The 20,832-nt window shown below is 40.8% G+C and overlaps 1 protein-coding gene across 1 annotated transcript in view; it reads left to right on the top strand.

Annotated features, from left to right (window-relative positions):
* Positions 1-20,832, top strand: part of LOC124712130 (probable G-protein coupled receptor Mth-like 3) — a 297,280-nt gene that overhangs the window by 117,428 nt on the left and 159,020 nt on the right. Inside the window, exon 4 of the mRNA XM_047242429.1 lies at positions 1,705-1,971. Coding sequence (XP_047098385.1) covers positions 1,705-1,971 — 267 coding nt within the window. The remainder of the gene's footprint in view (positions 1-1,704; positions 1,972-20,832) is intronic.

The following is a 20,832-nucleotide window of genomic DNA, read 5'->3' as shown; positions in this document are numbered from 1 at the left end:
TTTTAGTAGTTTTAGTCGGTTTGAGGCTCTGTGTCAGACGGTAAGGAGGTGTGCATTGCATGTTAGTTTTCTGTCGAAGGGTACTCCTAAATACTGTATAAGGGACGATCAAGAAGTTTGCATTTGAGAGTATTGCTGCCGCTTGTTTGTAACCCAGTAGGATTCGGATTGAGGGTGTATGAGCACCTACACATAGGTAAGGGGTTAGTGTGACCTTCGAATAAAAACTTTTTGGTCGCCCTTATACTGTATTGTGTTAGTCAGAGGGATTGGTTGGTTTAGATCGAGAGATGGAAACCTGGACGAGGGATCTGAAAGATGCAGTGAGGGGCTAGGTAAGCGGTATCGTCAGAAAATTGCAGGAGGTAAGTTGGGGATGGCGGCTGGAGAATGTCTTTAGTTTACAGGATGAAAAAGAAGGGTGAAAATACGGAGCCTTGAGGCACATCTGTTCTCGTGAAACATGTGGGACCAAATGTTGTGACAAGACGGTAGTACAGGAAGGATACTATAAGATGGACACAGCTAACTGGGAGTGCGTAAGTTTGTAATTTTAAGAGCAGTCTCGAATGCTTTTTGTGTATGAAAAGACACAAATATGGCTCATTTCCGTTTATTTAGTTGATGAAAAGGTATGTAAGGTAAAGAACCCGGATGTCGGTGGTATAGTTGAGACGAAAGCCACATTGTGTGCTGGGAAGGTTTCGGTGGGCTGCAAGGAGCTAATAGATTTCAAAGATTTTGAAGAAAAGTGACATGAGTCTAATAGGTCGCTAGGATGAGGTACGTGGGGGAACAGTTTGCTTCATTAAATATTTTAGGTAGTCAACAAATTTTGTGAAACTTCCTGGCAGATTAAAACTGTGTGCAGGACCGATACTCGAACTCGGGAACTTTGCCTTTCGCGGGCAAGTGCTCTACCATCTGAGCTACCCAAGCACGACTCACGGCCCATCCTTACAGCTTTATTTCTGCCAGTACCTCGTCTCCTACCCTCCAGACTTTACAGAGGCTCTCCTGCGAACCAGGACACAGACCAGACCAGGAGAGCTACTGTAAAGTTTGGAAGGTAGGAGACGAAGCACTGGCAGAAGTAAAGCTGTAAGGAGGGGCCGTGAGTCGTGCTTGGGTAGCTCAGATGCTAGAGCTCTTGCCCGCAAAAGGCAAAGGTCCCGAGTTCGAGACTCTGTCGGGCACACAGTTTTAATCTGCCAGGAAGTTTCACATCAGCGTACACTGCGCTGCAGAGTGAAAATCTCATTCAACAAATTTTGTGACTCGCAGCGCTATCTGAAAAACGTTTTAATATTTTTGAAACAATCGCAATCGTTTAACAGTCAACATGGCTTTAAGTTGTTTGATTCGTTTCACTTCACGGCATTTAATCATTAGAAAAATAATAAAATTCACAGTTACCAAGAATTCGGCCAGATTTCTCTAAGGCACCTCGTGCAAGATGATTTCCGCTGCAAAAGGAGTACCGGCCGGAGTGGCCGATCGGTTCTAGGCGCTACAGTCTGGAACCGCGCGACCGCTACGGTCGTAAGTTAGAATCGTGCCTCGGGCATGGATGTGTGTGATGTCCTTAGGTTAGTTAGGTTTAAGTAGTTCTAAGTTCTAGGGGACTGATGACCTCAGATGTTAAGTCGCATAGTGCTCGGAGCCATTTGAACCATTTTTGCAAAAGAAGTGTGTGTTGCACAGGTGGAGCTGCAGGTGCTGGTCCTGGACACGGCCCCAGAGGGCGCGCTGGTGCCGGCGACCTCCTTCTGCGTGGACGGCGTGCGCGTGGGCAGCAGGGTCCTGCACGTCGCCTTCGCCTGTGTCTGCGCGGGGGCGGCTCCCTGCGTGCGCAAATGCTGCAAGGACTACCAGGCCTACGACCCCGATGGCGACGGCCGCTGCGTCCAAGTCTCTGACGAGGAGTGGGACAGGGACCCGGATATCGGCTTCTGGCGGCCCACGCTGCAGGTATGTACCGACCACTAGAGAGGGCGTGTGCAGTGGTCTAAACCTGCACTGCACAGCAGAGTTAAAGGATCACTTTTTCATACATAATTCCAACCGATTGCGACGATTAAGTTTGAATTATACACCTATACCGATATGGTATCTGTTCTTTCGGACATGTCCTTAAGAACTGACACCATATCCATATAAATATATAGTTGTGGCAATACCGGCCATGACCCTCTTCATCTGTGCTGTTTGCACACATATTCACCGAACTCTTACGGGGCTTGGAAAGAATGTCTTCCACGAGTAATGAGTGTGTTGGCATGGGACACTACGCACGTAGTGTGTGACTATACAAGGTGAGAATGTGAGTCTCGCGGGAGGCGTGCGGGAGATAGTCCCTGCAGTCGCACTATCCTCTGTGCCCTCGATGGCTCAGATGGATAGCGCGTCTGCCATGTAAGTAGGAGATCCCGGGTTCGAGTCCCGGTGGGCGCTTCCATTTTCACCGGTCCCCGTTGATATATGTCAACGCCCGTGAGCAGCTGGCAGTATTAATTTAATTCTAATTTCATTAAGTTTGAAGGTCGGTCATATACGCTTAGTCAATCAGTAAACTGTTCTCCCAACCAGCTTCAATAACAAGAGACAAAATCAGTTATCTTTAACGGTAATGATAAGGGAAAGGATTAATTCGCCCCAACGCTTCACTTTGGATTTTGCATTTATTGTCACACACTTCAGTGTAAAGCACTGAACAAGCAAGTGTAACAGTGAGAGAATATTTGCAGTCGTAATATCTGCTACATCACTTAAGAATTACTTAATAAACAATAGAAATCTAAAATTATTCCTTTGTAACAAACATTTTATAATTCCAATCCCAAAGAAAGCGGGTGTTGACAGATGTGAAAATTACCAAACTTCCAGTTCAATAAGTCACGGTTGCAAAATACTAACGCGAATTCTTTACAGACGAATTGAAAAACTGGTAGAAGACGACCTCGGGGAAGATCAGTTTCGATTCCGTAGAAATATTGGAACACGTGAGGCAATACTGACCCTACGACTTATCTTAGAAGCTAGACTAAGAATAGACAAACCTACGTTTCTAGCATTTGTAGACTTAGAGAAAGCTTTTGATAATGTTGACTGGAATACTCTTTCAAATTCTGAAGGTGGCAGAGGTAAAATACAGGGAGCGAAAGGCTATTTACAATTTGTACAGAAACCAGATGGCAGTTATAAGAGTCGAAGGACATGAAAGGGAAGCAGTGGTTGGGAAGGGAGTAAGACAGGGTTGTAGCCTCTCCCCGATGTTGTTCAATCTGTATATTGAGCAAGCAGTAAAGGAAACAAAAGAAAAATTAGGAGTAGGTATTAAAATTCATGGAGAAGAAATAAAAACTTTGAGGTTCGCCGATGACATTGTAATTCTGTCAGAGACAGCAAAGGACTTGGAAGAGCAGTTGAATGGAATGGACAGTGTCTTGAAAGGAGGATATAAGATGAACATCAACAAAAGCAAAACAAGGATAATGGAATGTAGTCTAATTAAGTCGGGTGATGCTGAGGGAATTAGATTAGGAAATGAGACACTTAAAGTAGTAAAGGAGTTTTGCTATTTGGGGAGCAAAATAACTGATGATGGTCGAAGTAGAGGGGATATAAAATGTTGACTGGCAATGGCAAGGAAAGCGTTTCTGAAGAAGAAAAATTTGTTAACATGGAGTATAGATTTAAATGCCAGTAAGTCGTTTCTGAAAGTATTTGTATGGAGTGTAGCCATGTATGGAAGCGAAACGTGGACGATGAATAGTTTAGACAAGAAGAGAATAGAAGCTTTCGAAATGTGGTGCTACAGAAGAATGCTGAAGATTATATGGGTAGATCACATAACTAATGAGGAGGTATTGAATAGAATTGGGGAGAAGAGGAATTTGTGTGACTTGACAAGAAGAAGGGATCGGTTGGTAGGACATGTTCTGAGACATCGAGGGATCACCAATTTAGTATTGGAGGGCAGCGTGGAGGGTAAAAATCGTAGAGGGAGACCAAGAGATGGATACACTAAGCAGATTCAGAAGGATGTAGGTTGCAGTACGTACTGGGAGATGAAGCAGCTTGCACAGGATAGAGTAGCATGGAGAGCTGCATCAAACCAGTTTCAGGACTGAAGATCACAACAACAAACATTTTTAAGACCATAAACAATAAAGATCAACGATTTATAAAGTCCCATAAACTTGAGCAAGGATCACCTTTTCAGTCTCTGAATGAAGTCAATAAGTGACATAGGGGGCAATCAGACGTACGTTAAATGTTACACCATTAAGAATTATAACCACAAATTAAAGAAGATTCATTAAAAGCAATTATCAATAGCAAATAGTTAAGTCACGTCTCAGCAAAAGTATCAAAACAAAATCTTTTAGTTCTATAACAGTGTTGGATCGTGGAATACGCCGGATTACCGAAAAGCTAAATTTTACCAAACAGCAATTTCTCTAAACCTAGAACTATCTTAATAGTGTACAATACTTAGGTTATCCAGAACTACTCTAATTCGCCTTTCTTGGACAGAACAGTGGAGTAGATAATTAACCTCTTATTTCATTCTCCTGGAACACTGAGCGGCAATAAACACTCGGTCAACTCTCACCCCAGCGTGGCTCGGGAAAGAGGATGGCTCCACCAGGAGGAAACGTTTACCCGAACTGGAAAGGGAACTCGTCCAAGCCACTAGGTTGGACGAAGACCAGTTGGCGATTTTTAGTCGTTAACCAAAGCTTGCTGGTCAGCGGACGAAAATTATAGAGGCAAAGGTAGCTTTATTTGTGCTCATAAGAAATGATGACTTCTGCAAATGAGATTCCGGCAAAACTGCCGCCGTGGTATCAATACGGGAATTCAGGACTGAGGTGAGCAAGTCAGGAATGGTCTCCACCCAATAGGCCCAACATTTAAGACAGACCGAGCAACCGACATCAGTCGTGGCTAGGCGGATTACCAATTAGAAACTCTAGCACTTCCTTAAATATAATTAAATAGAGCACTTAAATGTCACGGGGACTAAACTCCTTCACACAAGAATATATACATAATAACAACGACTAAAAGTAAATATGTCTACGTACTAAAACACAACAGACATTGGCGAGTATTAACATAATCTCGCATTTTAGACATCCATAAAATGGGCTCTATTTCTCCGCCAGACAGTGCAAGGTTATTTAACATTTTACAACGTGTTCATTCAAACAGTGACCTATGCCGTCCATGGGAAAACAGCGGCTTGCAGAAGGTCCACAGCCAAAAATTTTTCTTCTTTTTTTTGTTTCTTTACGACGCGCGCCTTAAAACAGCATGGCGTCAAATGCACGATCATGAAAGGGGGCAGTAACACACATGCAAGGCAATTTCCGATCACAAACTCAAAGCAGAGGAACATTGCCACACAGTTATCAATAGCTCCCACAACACCGGGAGATTGGCCCCGTCAGCAGATGACCGTTGCACTAACTAGATGAAAAATCTTACTTTCAGTGACGACACCACCTTGTGGAGGTTATTGGCAGCCGCAGACCGACTTCATAGCTTCCCCAGCCAAAGAATGGAAACCAAACGTTGTCCGCAGATTTACGGCCTCTTGTACGGCTTCTTATGTTCTCACGCCCCGGGTTTTTGGGCCCATCCCGACTTAGCATAGAGCGACCGAGCGTCCCGCTGCAGAACGGTCGTCCAGGGGCAAACACTCGTCTCAACTGTCTTGTCCGCCCTCCGCCAAAGCCTTCTAGATACAAGCCCTACGCACAGCGGCCATATTGGCACGTGGCATCACAAACTGTTGGCCATCTTATCTTCAGTCGGCAGTCCTGTTGACGTGTATGTTGTGTTGAAAGTGTGTGACACTTGAAAGTGATATATATTTCATACAGTATTCGCCTACAGTTCTTCGAAGTATGGGATACAAGTGCTGCGTTCCCTTTTGCCAGGGAAATTATAAATCCCGAAAAGGCATGAAAGTGCACATGTTTCGATTTCCCAAATGTGTGAAGTTGAGAAATCGCTGTATTGCAGCTATTCCCAGACAGGAATTTATGTGTACGCATCATTCAAGGGTAAGTAAATAACAAAAAAATTGTAGCGTGTTATTTGTTTCCATTGCAACACAGTTGCCAATTGTTTTTAAAAGGAGTTTTGTATCATGTACCAGTATCATTTCTTTCTTAATTCTGGACCATTGCTGCGAGGTTAATACGAAGCTGGCTGTGAAATTTGTCTCATTTTTGCAACTATTGTCACACAGAATAGTTACATTAATTAGTGTGACTCGAAAATGTTTACTATTCCTTATCATTACTACCAGATTGTTGAGTTTCCAGTACTTTTATCTGGAAGATCTACAGAATGATTTTGTTCAGTTTTACATATACAGCTATTCGGAAATAATTTCAATTTGAGTAAACTACCTTAGAAAATTGCTTTAATGAATTCAGTGTTCGACAGATTAAGCAGTATAGAAAGCAGAATTTAGAGGTAAGTGCATTATGATTAAATTAATAGCACTCTGTGACACGAATTTCAATCAAGGATATAGGAGAAACAATCTTTTCATGTTTAAGGTTCCAAAGTTCTGGAGAACAGGGAAATAAAATATTTTTTCTGGTTTTTTGATTTATTAAACATTATGTCAGGAGGTGATCCATTTCGTCGAATGATTTGAGTTTCGTGTGAGGTCAGCAAATTTTGAAGTGGACAGGAAAATTTACGAAAATAACCAGGGAAACACGTTCTTAAATTCTGTAGGAGCTCCAGTTGCTTTATTTAAAACCGAAACCGTCTGCTTGTTCTTGGATATTGCCGATTTTTTACTGCAAGTAAGTGTAGCTCCTGAGGTAAAAGACCCGTATTTAAGGCAAATCGTCAAAATAATTTTACTTCTTGAACTAATATAGGGCAGTTTGTTCAGTTACTTTACGCAATGATATAAATGTCCATACTTTCATTACAAGGACACGTAGGAAAGGAAAGCACGAGAATCCCTATGAGATCTCAGCTCTAAAACTCGTAAAGTTCGTATAGCTGCAGAGTGCTTAACAGGAGCGTTCAGATACAGACCCGGCCATCAGTATGTGACGTCACAAGTGTGTGCGCAGGCCTGTAGTCTAGGTGGTGTTGCCTCCGCACGGCAAACAGCGCAACGCCCTCTAGTAAAGAGCGGAAACTCCAAACAGGAGTAAACCGAGGGAAAAACAGGGACCGTTGCAAACGACACAGTTCAGTCGGTTCTCTTTAATGTTGTAAACCGTGGCACAGTGTAAGGCCGTCCTCGGGCTCGTCGACACTCCAAACAGTAGGGTGTCGACAAATACGAAAATCGGCCCACAGCTCTGAAGTTCACGCGTCATGTAAGATTGGCTTGGCTAATGACGTCACAATGGCGCAAACTTCACACAATTCTGCCGAACGCCACCGAGAACGTGTCACGCGATCGGATAGTCGTCACACCCCGTCTTATCCAGATTTCACCCATTCTTTTGACGCCTCTGCGAGAGAAGTTAGAACAGCGGCGCCCATTGTTGAAATAACGCGGTTCTGTTTTGAGTGGAACATTCCGGGCACACCGCCGTTCAGAATCGCCACGAAAAGGCCGCGGGCTATATGTCAATGAAACCACGCCTTTCCCTGGGGCGTTGGTTCACACACATTTCGCAACCGAAAACGACAGTTCAAAAAATGGTTCAAATGGCTCTGAGCACTATGGAACTTAACATCTGTGGTCATCAGTCCCCTAGAACTTAGAATTACTTAAATCCAACTAACCTAAGGACATCACACACATCCATGCCCGAGGCAGGATTCGAACCTGCGACCGTAGCGGTCACGCGATTCCAGACTGAAGCGCCTAGAACCGCACGGCCACATCGGCCGGCGACAACGACAGTTATCAGTGCGATGAACAACAGGAACCTGCGGCACTGTTGGCAGCCCTTCTCTTAAGGACGATGTGGTGCTTCATTCCCATCGAATGTCGTTGCACCAGTTTGGAGCGCAGCGCGACCGTAATTTTTGCTGTCCCGTATAGGTTGGAACTACCAGGGACCGTCCAAAACCATTCGATGAAATTCGGACGTGATACGAAGCACCTAAGGGAGTTTATTCTTTTACGGTCCTCCTACTTTCTGTGCTCCTGTGATGTGATCACGGGGCAGTGCTACATTGCTCCCTCTAAGACCCCCCAGTTCGGCAAAGCCCTCGGTGGCAGCCGCCCACCTTTATTGAGAACTCGCTTAGCGCCCACTGCTTCGATCGCGTACACTGTATGGCCTGCAGAGATTTGTTTGTTTTCATTTAATCGAATTTTTATGTTTTTCACAAATTGCAACACCTTCTTAACTTTTTACGCTAATTAAGGTCATATAAGAATGTTCTTTTCCGAATGTACTTCTGACCAAAAAGCGATTCTGCTAGCTGGAGTCCAAAGTTTTTGTTAAACCTGCCTTTTGCGTTCTTGTGGAGATATTTCCGCAGTAATTTTCATCCTCTACCAAATATTTCCTTATATCTAATCGAGAAATGAAATACCAATTTTCGTAACTTTAGCTTTAAATTTTTTTTACTGTAACGAAATATTTTCTTAAAAATTTTCATCTTCTATTGAACTCCCTTAGTGGTCGAATTTCCGGAAACACTGAAGCACGTATTCATTTTATTTCTAAGCGAGAAGTCAAACACAAATTGTCATAGATGTAGCCTTAAAATTCCTTTAGCAATTACTGAGTTTCAAAAGGAGTTTTCACCCACCATTTCACCCCCTTAGTAGCTGAATTTCCAAAAATCTTCAAACACATATTTGTATGTTCTGACTGAGAAACCAAATACCAGTTTTCATAGTTCTAGCTTCAAAATTCCTTTAATAACGACGTACGAGGCGTGTTTTTTTTAAGTAAGTACCGTTTTGAAATTAAAAAAGACGTGCTAAGATATCTCAATAATTTTATTTTTACATGAAAGCCTGTACCTTAATATACATTTCTACATAATTTCCGTCAATATTGAGGCACTTGTCATAACGTTGTACCAGTTTTTGAATATACTCCTCATAGGAGTCTGCCACCTGACTCGTTAACCACTGCATCACCACTGTTTTGACTTCGTCATCATCTTGAAGACGCTGACTGCCCAGGTGTTTCTTCAACTGCAGGAACAGATGGTAGTCACTGCGCGCAAGATCGGGGCTGTACGGAGGATGATCTAGAGTTTCCCATCGACAAGATGTGATGAGATCTTTTGTCTGATTCGCCAAATGCGGACGGGCATTGTCTTGCAGCAAAACGATGCCCTTCCTCAATTTACATGGACTGTTGCTTTGTTTCTGGTGTGACGTAGGCCACCCATGTTTCATTGCCCGTAACAATTTGCCTTAAGAAATCATCACCGTCGTTGTGGTAACGCTCAAGGAAAGTCAATACACTGTCTAAACGTTTTGTGCACGTCCGTCAACATTTTCGGTACCCAATGTGCCCACAATTTTCGGTAATTCAAGTGCTCGGTCACAATACCATACAAAACACTACGAGAAACATGAGGAAAGTCATCCCGCAAGGAGAAAATCGTAAAGCGTCTGTTTTCTCTCACCTTATTGTTCACTTCCTGCGCCAAACTATCATTAACGACCGAAGGACGCCCACTCCGTTGTTCATCATGCACATTTGTGCAGCCATCTTTAAATGCTCTCACCCACTTTCTTACCATTCCATCACATAATGTTTTCTCCGTAAACTGCACAGATCTCACGATGAATATCGATCGCTTTTAGGTCTTTAGCACTAAGAAATCCTATAACAGCCCGTACTTGACAGTCGGCGGGACTCACGATTATCGAAGGCATCTTAAACACTCAGTACACAACGTAAACAAGGAAGAGTCAGACTGTAATGGCGTCAGTGCGTAGATTAAGGTACAGGCTTTCATGTAAAAATAAAATTATTGAGATATCTTAGTACGTCTTTTTTTAATTTCAAAACGGTACTTACTTAAATACGCCTCGTATTTTCAAAAGGCCTTTCAACCGCTATATTACATACAATCCCTTCTTAAACGACGACTACAGTCCAATATCCACACGCTCTCCAGTCTTTACGTTCGAATCCTCAGTGGTTTGGGCTTAGAGATGATGGTCAGTCAGCTTGACCCCATTCTACTCCCTCAGGCGTTGAATTTCCAAAAACAGTGAACACTTATTTTTTCATCTCTAACCGAGAAGCTTTAAAAATGCTTTCGCGATGAACCCTCAGGGCTTAAATTTCCAAAAACATTGATACAAGTATCTTTTATTTCTAAAAGAGTAGCTAAATACAATTTTTTCCTATATTTAGCTTAAAAAATGATTGCGCAATGTAATATTTCCGTAACTATTTTCATCCCACGTTCCTCTTCCTTAGGAGCTGAATATCCAAAAACAGTGAAACATCTTTTTTTTTGTTTTTAACTGAAAAGCGAAATTTAAATTTTCTTAGATCTATTTTTGAAAATGCTTTCGTAATAAAAAAATTTCATAAAAAGTCTGTTGTTGTTGTTGTGGTCTTCAGTACTGAGACTGGTTTGATGCAGCTCTCCATGCTACTCTATCCTGTGCAAGCTTCTTCATCTCCCAGTACCTACTGCAACCTACATCCTTCTGAATCTGTTTAGTGTATTCATCTCTTGGTCTCCCTCTACGATTTTTAACCTCCACGCTGCCCTCCAATACTAAATTGGTGATCCCTTGATGCCTCAGAACATGTCCTACCAACCGATCCCTTCTTCTGGTCAAGTCGTGCCACAAACTACTCTTCTCCCCAATTCTATTCAATACTTCCTCATTAGTTATGTGATCTACCCATCTAATCTTCAGCATTCTTCTGTAGCACCACATTTCGAAAGCTTCTATACTCTTCTTGTCCAAACTATTTATCGTCCATGTTTCACTTCCATACATGGCTACACTCCATACAAATACTTTCAGAAATGACTTCCTGACACTTAAATCTATACTCGATGTTAACAAATTTCTCTTCTTCAGAAACGCTTTCCTTGCCATTGCCAGTCTACATTTCATATCCCCTCTACTTCGACCATCATCAGTTATTTTGCTCCCCAAATAGCAAAACTCCTTTACTACTTTAAGTGTCTCATTTCCTAATCTAATTCCCTCAGCATCACCCGACTTAATTCGTCTACATTCCATTATCCTTGTTTTGCTTTTGTTGATGTTCATCTTATATCCTTCTTTCAAGACACTGTCCATTCCATTCAACTGCTCTTCCAAGTCCTTTGCTGTCTCTGACAGAATTACAGTGTCATCGGCGAACCTCAAAGTTTTTATTTCTTCTCCATGGATTTTAATACCTACTCCGAATTTTTCTTTTGTTTCCTTTACTGCTTGCTCAATACACAGATTAAATAACATCGGGGAGAGGCTACAGCCCTGTCTTACTCCCTTCCCAACCACTGCTTCCCTTTCATGTCCCTCGACTCTTATAACTGCCATCTGGTTTCTGTACAAATTTTAAATAGCCTTTCGTTCCCCGTATTTTACCCCTGCCACCTTTAGAATTTCAAAGAGAGTATTCCAGTCAACATTATCAAAAGCTTTCTCTAAGTCTAAAAACGCTAGAAACGTAGTTTTGCCTTTCCTTAATCTTTCTTCTAAGATAAGTCGTAAGGTCAGTATTGCCTCAAGTGTTCCAGTATTTCTACGGAATCCAAACTGATCTTCCCAGAGGTCGGCTTCTACTAGTTTTTCCATTCGTCTGTAAAGAATTAGTGTTAGTATTTTGCAGTTGTGGCTTATTAAACTGATAGTTCGGTAATTTTCACATCTGTCAACACCTGCTGTCTTTGGGACTGGAATTATTATATTCTTTTTGAAATCTGAGGGTATTTCGCCTGTTTCATGCATCTTGCTCACCAAATTGTAGAGTTTTGTCAGAACTGGCTCTCCCAAGGCCGTCAGTAGTTCCAATGGAATGTTGTCTACTCCTGGGGCCTTGTTTCGACTGAGGTCTTTCAGTGCTCTGTCAATCTCTTCACGCAGTATCGTATCTCCCATTTCATCTTCATCTACATCCTCTTCCATTTCCATAATATTGTCCTCAAGTACATCGCCCTTGTATAGACACTCTATATACTCCTTCCACCTTCGTGCTTTCCCTTCTTTGCTTAGAACTGGGTTTCCATCTGAGCTCATGATGTTCATACAAGTGGTTCTCCTATCTCCAAAGGTCTCTTTAATTTTCCTGTAGGCAGTATCTATCTTACCCCTAGTGAGATGAGCCTCTACATCCTTATATTTGTCCTCTAGCCATCCCTGCTTAGCCATTTTGCACTTCCTGTCGATCTCATTTTTGAGACGTTTGTATTCCTTTTTGCCTGCTTCATTTAGTGTATTTTTATATTTTCTCCTTTCATCAATTAAATTCAATATTTCTTCTGTTACCCAAGGATTTCTACTAGCCCTCGTCTTTTTACCTACTTGATCCTCTGCTGCCTTCACTATTTCATCCCTCAAAGCTACCCATTCTTCTTCTACTGTATTTCTTTCCTCCATTCTTGTCAATTGTTCCATTATGCTCTCCCTGAAACTCTGTACAACCTCTGCTTCTTTCAGTTTATCCAGGTCCCATCTCCTTAAATTCCCACCTTTTTGCAGTTTCTTCAGTTTTAATCTACAGGTCATAACCAATAGATAGTGGTCAGAGTCCACATCTGCCCCTGGAAATGTCTTACAATTTAAAACCTGGTTCCTAATTCTCTGTCTTACCATTATATAATCTATCTGATACCTTTTAGTATCTCCAGAGTTCTTTCATGTATACAACCTTCTTTCATGATTCTTAAACCAAGTGTTAGCTATGATTAAGTTGTGTTCTGTGCAAAATTCTACCTGACGGCTTCCTCTTTCATTTCTTAGTCCCAATCCATATTCACCTTCTACGTTTCTTTCTCTCCCTTTTCCTACTACCGATTCCAGTCACCCATGACTATTAAATTTTCGTCACCCTTCACTATCTGAATAATTTCTTTTATTTCGTCATACATTTCTTCAATTTCTTCGTCATCTGCAGAGCTAGTTGGCATATAAACTTGTACTACTGTAGTAGGTGTGGGCTTCGTATCTATCTTGGCCGCAATAATGCGTTCACTATGTTGTTTGTAGTAGCTTACCCGCATTCCTATTTTCCTATTCATTATTAAACCTACTGCTGCATTACCCCTATTTGATTTTGTGTTTATAACCCTGTAGTCACCTGACCAGAAGTCTTGTTCCTCCTGCCACCGAACTTCACTAATTCCCACTATATCTAACTTTAACCTATCCATTTCCCTTTTTAAATTTTCTAACCTACCTGCCCGATTAAGTGATCTGACATTCCACGCTCCGATCCGTAGAACGCCAGTTTTCTTTCTCCTGACAACGACGTCCTCTTGAGTAGTCCCCGCCCGGAGATCCGAATGGGGGACTATTTTACCTCCGGAATATTTTACCCAAGAGGACGCCATCATCATTTAACCATACAGTAAAGCTGCATGCCCTCGGGAAAAATTACGGCTGTAGTTTCCCCTTGCTTTCAGCCGTTCGCAGTACCAACACAGCAAGGCCGTTTTGGTTATTGTTACAAGGCCAGATCAGTCAATCATCCAGACTGTTGCCCTTGCAACTACTGAAAAGGCTGCTGCCCCTCTTCAGGAACCACGCGTTTGTCTGGCCTCTCAACAGATACCCCTCCGTTGTGGTTGCACCTACGGTACGATTATCTGTATCACTGAGGCACGCAAGCCTCCCCACCCACGGCAAGGTCCATGGTTCATGGGGGGAGGCTATCCTGATTAAATTGAGCTTAACTTAAATTCCATAAGGCAGTGAAGCAATTTCGAAGTCTCGGTGCGCCGAAAATTGTCAGTCGATCTCCTGAAAACATTTGTAATAATTATTGACTTTTGGTGATCACATGGGGAAGACCGGAGATCTGCTGGTAAGACCGTGCTAGCCTATTTATTTGAAGTAATAAACTGGATATTTTGAGCATACAAAACGGCTGGTTCGTCCAGTGTAAATCAGACGTTCCCCACTGATCCCGTGCAACACAGCGTAGCAAGCAGACACTGTCAATAATAATCAGTTAAATAATACGCGAACACACTTACTTTTGATTAGTTCATGTATTAAATTCCTTCTCATACAGAATCTCATCAAGATGGCGACTAGCTCAACAATACATACATACACATCTTCGTTCTTTCACGGCTAATCGGCAAGCACTCCTTCAGTCTTTTTATAATAGAAAACATAGATAGCAAAGAAGCTATTCCATGGAGTAAATGGACGCTCCAAGGAATAATGGGGCTTGAAACTACTTTGCATTGATAATCATCGTATATTAAAGTTTAGGAATCGGTAAGATAAGAAGAGATATTTCGAGATATGTACTGAGTTATATAATATATGAAATTTCTGCAAATATCGCGGAGAGACCGCTGCAAGAGACATTACATCGCCCCTCGCAGCGAGCAAAGTTGATATGTATCCACTTTGCGAGCTGACTATTGGCTTAGCTAACTCGTTAGAATTTGCGGAACATACGTTCCTATAAATTTTAAGAAGTTAGTAAGATTTTTTGGTTACAAGAACTGAAGGAGATTTGGTATAGGTAACACCGATCTTCGTCACCTAGGTACCTAGTTGTTGCTTTCACGTGTACTGGGGCATACCCGCATCCCACGTACACAACCAGGGAAGATGGACTTATATAGATGTTAATCAGGTCTACCTATTCAGGAACTGGCCTTCACAGGGAAACCCCGGAAAATCTGGAGGCTTAGACCCCAACTAGGTATCACAGATGATAGGAAAGACAGAATAATTTAGAAATTTGAGAGATATTCTAGAATTCATAGGAAAGATAAAATCTGCCTCATAGCAAAAAAAAATCTTTACACATGCAAATTTTTGCAGTCTTCTGAAAAATTTTCTTCATCGATGTCTTGCTGACCTGCGGTGTAACTGATGGAACAGGAACATGGGACACGGCACGAAGGACAGGCGTCGCATTGGCGTACCGGACAGGAGACGTAACGGATTTGAGAGACCAGAAGAAACCTCAGGAACAGGTACTCAGGATTGTGGCACGAAACTATCGAAATTCGTCTAAGGAATGGTCAACTATTAAAGATTCCTGGAAGAGAAGGGTTAGTCGAATTTCTCCAGATTCATTTTGAACTCAAATATGGACCTGATCCATCCAATCTTCCATCTGAAGAATGGGAATATCCATTCGTCTTATACTTTCCACACCTAGGTGTCTTAATCGATACTCTAGTTGGACAATATCACAACTCCAGATCCGAAAACAATTTTGAAAACATGGATAATTTCATCTATCTTCTTGAGTAAGCCGAAAATGTTCTAATCCTGATTTTAATTTTTTTTCTTTTTTTTTTTTGTTTAGTTGGCTTTTCCAGGTGGAAGTAGATCTGAATCTTTCCTAATTTGGTTTCAAGTACGCATGTGGATAGCATGTCAGAATATTAAAAACTTTATTATTTGAGAGAATTTAAAAAAAATTATATCTTATTCAGACATGATTACAATGAAATTTTGCTGAAAGAGAACGTTTAATTAAGTCTTGCAGCATGACCTCTCCAGCTGAAATTAATCTTTGTTAGTAGTGACTGACGATCAAATTTTTCTCTTTTATACTCCGATTTCCGCATTTTCTTATGAACATATATGAATGCAATATAACAATAAACAAATCCAATTGGAAAATAACACATTATTATAAATTCAATGAGGAACTTTCTTACTAACTCTAATTTTATAAACACAGACTAAGCTAGTTAATTAAATTTTCTTGAATAGAATTTAGCTCGCGCCAAAAAAAAAAACAGCGAGTGTTTCTGTCTGTGGACAGTTGCAGTCGATTCTAATTTTCTAACGCGGTTCATTTGTTCTCCTGTGAACTGTCAGTTTACAAACACTAACTTCACACGCAAGCGCCATATTCGATCATATAGTTTCAGTAAACTTATTATCACTGGAGATTAACACTCCCTGAATGTATATTATTTCACACGCACAAGCTTCTTTGGTGATCATCGCGTAGACAGATAACCCGTAAATCTTCACAGCAGCAATAGCTACAGTTCCACTTACTTTTCTAAATATTCCTATACTATCACAGAAGCAATCGCTTACTGTTCATTAAACTATCACAGATACTTGGCATGCTGTCATTTAACCTATCACAGTAGCTGAAGCATACTGTCCTTCGCACTTTAATTTTTTTTTCAACACCCAAATACATCATTAAGACTTTTCATTTAATTTGAAACACTTTCCTTAAAAGTACCTCTTTAGGTCTACATGGGGAAATAATCCTTTTATTCTTCCAGAATCCGGATATGCTAATAAATACGCACCAGGATTCGGTATATCAACTATTACATATGGACCTGTATAAATTAGATTCGATTTTCTGATGGTCTTCTTCAACCTTGATGACTTGATGTGTCTTCTTAAAAGAATTTTCTGTCCGATATTGAAACTCTGAATCCGTTTGATGTTTCTGTCATGGATTTCCTTTCGCTGTCTTGCTTTCTGCATAATATTAATGAGAGCATTGCGAATTTTTTCTTCCCATGAGATTTTGGTGTCCTCAAGTTTAGGCAAGTTATCTACCCAAAAGTTTCTTTCGTTATCTCCGAACATCAGTTCATTCGGGGTAAAGTTTGTAGAACTATGTGGTAAATTATTATAAATCTGCTCAAACTCGGTCAAATAGTTTATCCAGGTAGTTTGTTTATCATGACAGAACGTTCTCATGAATCTGTTTAGTTCTCGAAAAACCGGTTCAATTAAATTCCCTAATGGATGGTAGCAAGATGTAAATATCTGTTTTATTCCTAGTTGCGATACTAATTTTCTCCATATATATCCAGTAAATATCTTCGCATTGTCAGAGATTATAGATTTTGGAATCCCTGTATGAGTAATGTAGTCATTTACAAACTTTACTGTGGCAGCTCTTGCAGTTGCTGATTTTATAGGATATAGTTTAACATATTTTGTAAACACATCACAGAATCCAATAATGTACTTAACACCACCTCTGGCTCTAGGTAGTGGTCCAAAAATATCACATGATATAAGTGATCTTGGTGCTTCAGGTATTATTGAGTAAAGTGCAGTTTTATTTCCCTTGTTGTCCGGCTTAGCCTTTTGACAGAGAACACATTTCTGTATGACTTTGTGCACTTTTCGCCTTATATTTGGGAAGTAACAATAATATCTAATCTTATTAGCACACTTTAAAACACCAACATGACCCCAGGTCAAATGTGTAAACCAAATTAATCGTTCTTCATATTCTTCGGGTATGCAGACACACCACTTTGGATTCTCAGCCTTCCCAGATTTAAAAAATAAAATATTATTCACAAGCCGGTAGTATTCCAAATTGACCGTAGGATTTTGTTGATTGAATTGTCGTATTACAGCATTCCATCGCCGATCCTTCTTCTGAAGCTGAGCCATTGTCTTACATAAATGAATATAATAAAATTTGTAATTATTTTCTTGAAGAAGAAGCACCGGAAATTCTGCCTTATTATTTATATCCATTTCAGGTGTTATTCCTTCTGGAGATCTTGACAACGCGTCAGCTATAATATTTTCTTTTCCGGCTACATGAATAATTTGAAACTGATATTCTTGCAGCGACAGCGTCCACCGTGACAAGTGAGGATGCAGCAATTTACAAGTTTATAAAAAGGCTAGTGATTGGTGGTCACAATAAACGGTTATCCTTGAGCCATATACATAACAACTAAACCTTTTCAAAGACCAAATAACTGCTAAAGCTTCCAATTTCGTAGTGGTATATGCTCTTTCACAGGTGGATAAAACTCTGCTAGCAAATGCAATTAGACAAAAGGTTTTTACACCATCGATGTACCTAATTTGAAATAAACAAGATCCTAATCCCACATCTGGTGAATCAATGGCTAAACAGAATCCGACATTCATATCAGGGTGGTATAATAACGGAGCATTTATCAGCTGATCCTTAATTTCACAAAAAGCCTTTTCACAATCATTAGACCATTGCCATGGTACATCTTTCCTCAGGCCGGCTGGAGTGGCCGTGCGGTTCTAGGCGCTGCAGTCTGGAACCGAGCGACCGCTATGGTCGCAGGTTCGAATCCTGCCTCGGGCATGGATGTGTGTGATGTCCTTAGGTTAGTTAGGTTTAATTAGATCTAAGTTCTAGGCAACTGATGACCTCAGAAGTTAAGTCGCATAGTGCTCAGAGCCATTTGAACCCATTTTGAGCCATCTTTCCTCAGGAGCCGGTTTTGTGCTTCAGAGTTCATTGCTTGAGTTTTAATAAATCGACGGAAAAATGAAGCCAAGCCTATAAATCCTTTCAATTGTCTTCTGTTTCTTGGAGTTGGAAAATTTTTTATCGCACTAATCTTCGCTTCTGTTGGAAGAATGCCTTTTGCATTAATCATATGTCCTAAGAATTTAATTCTCTGTAGAGAAAATTGGGATTTTTTTAGATTTGCAGTTATACCAGTTTGTTTGAACACAGCAAAAATCCTCATAATAAGTTGTACATGTTCCTCCCAAGTTTTAGAGGCAATTAATAAATCGTCCACAAAAATTGTTATTCGACTACATGGTTCTGGTCCAAGGGCATAGTCCGACGCAGAAATAAAAACTCCAGAGCTGATATTGAGACCAAACGGAACGACCTTGAACTGATAGCTCCTCCCTCCATATATAAAAGCAGTATATTTTCTTGAGTCCTTGTCTAACTGGACTTGCCAGAACGAACTTCTCAAATCAATACTGGGTAAATAGGATACATCTTGAAATTTCTGTATTAACTCATCGATGTTCTCCGGATGTGTGCGCACAGGTACTATAATTTTGTTAATTTCCCTTGCATCTAATACCAATCGAACTTTTCCTCCTGGCTTTGGTACAACAAGCAACGGAAAACAATATGGGCTGTTCGACGGTTCAATAAGATTCCAGTTTAACATTTTTTGTATCTCCTCCTGAACTGGTTGTTTTAATCGCCAGGGAATGGGATAGTGTGTGCGGAAAAATGTCTTATGGGGCTTAATCTGTCATGTGCAAACATATTCTCTAATAATTCCGGGCTTTTCATCGAAAACTGACTCATATTCTGTTAATATATTGAATAATTGTTCCCTCTGACTATCCGTTAGGAAATCTGACTCAGCAATCTTCTGTTCGACTGTTTGTCTAAAATCCTCTACTTGAATTGACTTGATCGGTAGTCGGTACATATTATTATTTTCAGCACAAATCAACTGCACAGCAGCACCACGGAAATATCGCTCATACACTGCCTCCTTTCTCAGTAAGATCAGTGTAACAAATTGATCTTCGATTTTAAAATGCACCTTTCCTTCTACCAAGCCCAACTTGCAATTGCAGGCTTGCAAAGTCCCAATGCCAAGAATACAACCTACTAACAACTTTTTCACTACAAGGAATGTGCATTGTTTAGCTACATTTCCCAATTTTATCTCTATAAGCGTTTGTATCTTGACGTTCCGGGATTTTGCTCCCACTGCACTTATAACTCGGCAATTTTGTACTGGTAGGACAGGGATTTTCTTAATTTTACTAATTCTGCGAAACAAAGTTCCGGATACTACGTCTGTAGATGAAGCTGTGTCCAATACAACATTGGCTAAAATTCCTCCCACTTCTGTGATGATCTCAGACACAGGAGCCCTTTTATCTTCGACTACACAGGCCTCTAAGTCTCTCGTCAATTCATCTGTCATTAATTCGCCTTCATTATATCTCAACATTGCCACGGAATTAATTTCGTTTAAAACAGGTTTGCCCCTTTTCTATTCCCCGGCCGACTTTACGGAGCATAAAGCGACCCCCTTCAGTTTAAAAGTCGATCATTATTTCCTCTTGAATCATCTACTACTTCTGTTATGATTGGTTGTTGTTGATGACTGGTTGTGTTATTTGCTTCAAATCGAGGATCAGAATTTCTGTACGTATTATTATTATTTGAAAACTGCTGGTTCTGATAATCTCTTGCATTTCCAAACATTGGGTTGTATCTGCGGCCTGTTCGATTGTCTCTGTACCTGCCCCTCGCTGCACTGTTATTGAAATTTCCATTTCCGTTGCATTTGTTTCCGTTGAATCTCTGACTGTTCCTAGTATAATAATTATTAAATCCGTTTCCGTTCCGATTTGCGTTTGGCGCCTCTCCTCTTCATAACCGGTTGTTTTGGCCAATTTTCATCTTCCTTAATCATATCTATAGTGTCGAGCGTAGTCATGAAGGAGTCAGGGTCATGCTCATTAATATACAGCATTCTATTTCTGATGCTGGCCGGAAGTCGAGATTTTAATATGCCAATCACGTCTTGTAGAGGCGTAGGCTTATCCCAATACCGCGATTTGTTTATATATTTCTCAAAGTATTTCCTTAAAGACCCACGTGAAAAAGAAAAAGGTTCCGGGTATAATACCTCCTGCCTTAAACGCTCTTGTACTCCTTCGGACCAGTATTTGGAAAAAAATGCTCGTTCAAAATCTTCATATGTGTCCCAAGTTGATATCATATATGCCCATATAGCTCCTGACCCCTGAATATAACCGGTCACGAAACTAACCTTTTGCCGCTCACTTCAATTTTTTGGCAATACTCCCCTCAAACTTCTTATAAACACTACGGGATGAACAATGTTCTTGTCTGGGTTGTAGATCTGGAACTGACGTTGTTTCAGCATTTTCTCCTCATTATTGCTTTTACAATTACA

The sequence above is a fragment of the Schistocerca piceifrons genome, chromosome 8 (assembly GCF_021461385.2).
Source record: "Schistocerca piceifrons isolate TAMUIC-IGC-003096 chromosome 8, iqSchPice1.1, whole genome shotgun sequence".
Lineage (NCBI taxonomy): Eukaryota > Metazoa > Arthropoda > Insecta > Orthoptera > Acrididae > Schistocerca > Schistocerca piceifrons.
The sequence above is the reverse complement of the archived record's forward strand: the minus strand, read 5'-3'. Positions and strand labels throughout refer to the sequence as shown.